We start from the raw sequence: 4,147 nt of genomic DNA, 5'->3' as shown, positions 1-4,147 counted from the left end.
TGTGTGTGGGTGTGGGGGGGGGGGGGGTGTCAGGGCAGTGTGTGTGTGTGTGTGTGGGGTGTGTGTCAGGGCAGTGTGTGTGTGTGTGACAGGTACCTCCAGCTGGGGGTTGGACATAGAGGCCAGTGCGGCCACGTTGAAGGGGAAGTAGCTGTTAGCTCCTCCCATGTCCATCTGTCCGCCGTACGCTCCATGGTTCACACGCAGAGACAGACCCTGGGACAGAGACAGAGAGGGTTATAGATACACGCAGAGACAGACCCTGGGACAGAGACAGACCCTGGGACAGAGACAGACCCTGGGACAGAGACAGACCCTGGGACAGAGAGATAGAGTTCTAGATACACACAGAGAGCGTGCGAGACCGACGCAGAGCGACCGGCCGACGCAGAGCGACGTGGCGGGCCGGACGCAACGTATGCTGAGAAGGTCGCCATCGGACATATTGGTGCCGCTGGTTTATGGGTTAAATGGGGATTATGTCAAGAAGCAGTGCGCCTTGGTTGGGTCGTGATTCGGAGGACTCGTGGCTCTCGACCTTCGCCTCTCCCGAGTCCGTACGGGAGTGACAGAGTTAAATCAGGAAGTGTATAGGGGATGTTGTATCCACTGTGACTATTAAAACCTACCCAAACCAGAAACTGTGGACACATGGCAGCATTCGCACGAAACTGAAAGGGTGAACTACAGCGTTTAACCAAGGCAAGGTGACTGGGAATATAGTTGAACGCTGTGTAATTATTCCCTCTGTAAGGCAATCAAACTGGCAAAACATCAGTACAGGGACAAAGTAGAGTTGCGATTCAACGGCTCAGACACGAGACGTATGTGGCAGAGTCTATAGGAAATCACAGATTACAAAGGGAAAACCAGCCACGTCGCGGACACCGGCGTCACGCTCCCAGACAAGCTAAACACCTTTTTTACCCACTAATACAGTGCCACCGACGCGGCCCGCTCCCGAGGACTGTGGGCTCTCGTCCTCCGTGGCCGACGTAAGTAAAACATTTAAACGTGTTAACCCTCGCAAGGCTGCGGCATCCCTAGCTGCGTCCTCAGAGCATGCACAGACCAGCTGGTGGAGTGTTTACGGACATATTCAACCTCTCCCTATCCCAGTCTGCTGTCCCCACATGCTTCAAGATAGCTACCATTGTTCCTGTAACCAGAAAGATAAGATAACCTGTTAGGGCTAGGGGGCAGTATTGACAAGGCTGGATAAAAAACGTACCCGATTTAATCTGGTTACTACTCCTGCCCAGTAACTAGAATATGCATATAATTATTGGCTTTGGATAGAAAACACTCCAAAGTTTCTAAAACTGTTTGAATGGTGTCTGTGAGTATAACAGAACTCAAATGGCAGGTCAAAACCTGAGAAGATTCTGTACAGGAAGTACCCTGTCTGACCATTTCTTGGCCTTCTTTGCCATCTCTATCCATTACAAAGGATCTCTGCTGTTACGTGACACTTCCTACGGCTCACATGGTCTCTCAGAAGGCGGCAAAAAGCTGAATCGTGGCTTTGCAGGCTCTGGCTGAAAAAAAGTAGCGCGTTTGGGTAGTGGCTGGTTACAGTACTGTGAGACTCAGGCTCGTGCCCGCGTCGACCGAATGCTTTGTTTTCTTTCCTCTGTTTACCTAAACGGAGATTCCCGGTCGGAATATTATCGCTTTTTTTACGATAAAAATGGCATAAAAATGGATTTTAAACAGCGGTTGACATGCTTCGAAGTACGTTAATGGAATATTTAGATTTTTTTTGTCACGAATTGCGCCATGCTCGTAACCCTGATTTACCATTTCGGATAGTGTCTAGAACGCACGAACAAAACGCCGCTATTTGGATATAACGATGGATTATTTTGGACCAAACCAACATTTGTTATTGAAGTAGCAGTCCTGGGAGTGCATTCTGACGAAGACAACAAAGGTAATCAAACTTTTGTAATAGTAAATCTGACTTTGGTCAGGGCTAAACTTGGTGGGTGTCTAAATGGCTAGCCGTGATGGCTGGGCTATCTACTGAGAATATTGCAAAATGTGCTTTCACCGAAAAGCTATTTTAAAATCGGACACCTCGATTGCACAAAGGAGTTCTGTATCTATAATTCTTAAAATAATTGTTATGTTTTTTGTGAACGTTTATCGTGAGTAATTTAGTAAATTGTTAGTAAATTCCCCAGAAGTTTGCGGGGGGTATGCTAGTTCTGAACGTCACATGCTAATGTAAAAAGCTGGTTTTTGATATAAATATGAACTTGATTGAACAAAACATGCATGTATTGTATAACATAATGTCCTAGGATTGTCATCTGATGAAGATCATCAAAGGTTAGTGCTGCATTTAGCTGTCTTCTGGGTTTTTGTGACATTATATGCTAGCTTGAAAAATGGGTGTCTGATTATTTTTGGCTGGGTACTCTGTTGACATAATCTAATGTTTTGCTTTCGTTGTAAAGCCTTTTTGAAATCGGACAGTGTGGTTAGATTAACGAGAGTCTTGTCTTTAAAATGCTGTAAAATAGTCATATGTTTGAGAAATTGAAGTAATAGCATTTCTAAGGTATTTGAAAATCGCGCCACGGGATTCAACTGGCTGTTGCGTAGGTGGGACGAATTCGTCCCGCCTAGCCCAGAGAGGTTAACTGAACTAAATGACTATCTCCCCGTAGCACTCACTTCTGTCATCATGAAGTGCTTTGAGAGACTAGTCAAGGATCATATCACCTCCACCCTACTGGCCACTCTAGACCCACTTCAGTTTGCTTACCGCCCCAATAGATCCACAGACGATGCAATCGCCATCACACTGCCCCATCTGGACAAGAGGAATACCTATGTAAGAATGCTGTTCATTGACTACAGCTCAGCCTTCAACACCATAGTACCCTCCAAACTCATCATCAAGGTCGAGGCCCTGGGTCTCAACCCTGCCCTGTGCAACTGGGACCTGGACTTCCTGATGGGCCCCCCCCCCCCCAGGTGGTGAAGGTAGGAAACAACACCTCTAATTCGCTGATCCTCAACACTGGGGCCCCACAAGGGTGCGTTCTCAGCCCCCTCCTGCACACCTCCAACTCAATCATCAAGTTTGCAGACGACACAACAGTAGTGGGCCTGATTACCAACAATGACGAGAGTCTACAGGGAGGAGGTGAGGAACTTGGCAGTGTGGTGTCAAGAAAATAACCTCTCCTTCAAAGTCAACAAAACAAAAGGAGCTGATCATGGACTCTGGAGACAGCAGCGGGAGCACGCCCCTATCGACATCGATGGGACTGCAGTGGAGTTCAAAAGCTTCAAGGTCTGAATGACTGTGTACCTTCTTCTCCGCCTCGTACTCGGCCCAGGCTGCTTTGCGGTCCTCCTCGCTGAGAGCCTCCTCTTCCTTGTGATCCAGCAGGGAGTCATGTTCATGATAGCCCACAATCTGCTCCTTATTGCTGTGGAGCAGCTCAGCTAGGAAGGGGTCCTACAGGAGACAAGTTACAGCACGGTTAGGTTAAGGTTAGGGAGTCATGTTCATGATAGCCCACAATCTGTCCCTTATTGCTGTGGTCCTACAGGAGAGATGGAGCAGTCAGCTAGGACACACACACACACACACACAATGAAATCACAACTCCCAGCTTTTCTTTTTTTTTTCTTTTTTTTTTACACCAATCAAAACCCTAAAAGTGGGAGAAAAATAAAACCTGTTAATATAATCAGAGATGTCAAATAAAATCCAACAGCTGGTTTGAGTGTTCTCCAGAGTGGAACAGCAGACAGCTGGAGGGGGGTTGAGTGTTCTCCAGAGTGGAACAGCAGACAGCTGGAGGGGGGTTAAGTGTTCTCCAGAGTGGAACAGCAGACAGCTGGGGGGGGGGGGGGGGGGGGGGGGGGGCAGAAATGGACATGTTCAGGGGCGTTCATGAGACTCTTCGGTTTCCGTGGCAACACTGTTATTGAAAACAATACCTGAGTAAAAACGACAAGCTCCAGTCACACAAACATGGTTTAAATCTCTCCCTCTCTCCCACCCTCCAGTCCGACTGTAGAGCCTGGCCCGTCAGTCCCGTACAGCTCCAGTCAGACAGTAGAGCCCGGCCCGTCAGTCCCGTACAGCTCCAGTCAGACAGTAGAGCCCGGCCCGTCAGTCCCG

The 4,147-nt window shown here is 48.1% G+C and overlaps 1 protein-coding gene across 1 annotated transcript in view; it reads right to left on the bottom strand.

The window, feature by feature from the left end:
- Nucleotides 1-3,508, bottom strand: part of LOC145858056 (transcriptional regulator ATRX) — a 35,525-nt gene extending 32,017 nt beyond the window's left edge. Inside the window, exons 1-2 of the mRNA XM_082956120.1 lie at nucleotides 3,326-3,508; nucleotides 97-216 (exon numbers count right to left, since the gene is read on the bottom strand). Coding sequence (XP_082812246.1) covers nucleotides 97-174 — 78 coding nt within the window. The 5' untranslated portion in view covers nucleotides 175-216; nucleotides 3,326-3,508. The remainder of the gene's footprint in view (nucleotides 1-96; nucleotides 217-3,325) is intronic.
- Between the last annotated feature and the right edge of the window lie 639 nt (nucleotides 3,509-4,147).

This window comes from Salmo salar, chromosome 09 (genome assembly GCF_965601325.2).
Source record: "Salmo salar chromosome 09, fSalSal1, whole genome shotgun sequence".
NCBI lineage: Eukaryota > Metazoa > Chordata > Actinopteri > Salmoniformes > Salmonidae > Salmo > Salmo salar.
This window is presented reverse-complemented; position numbering and strand designations above follow the sequence as displayed.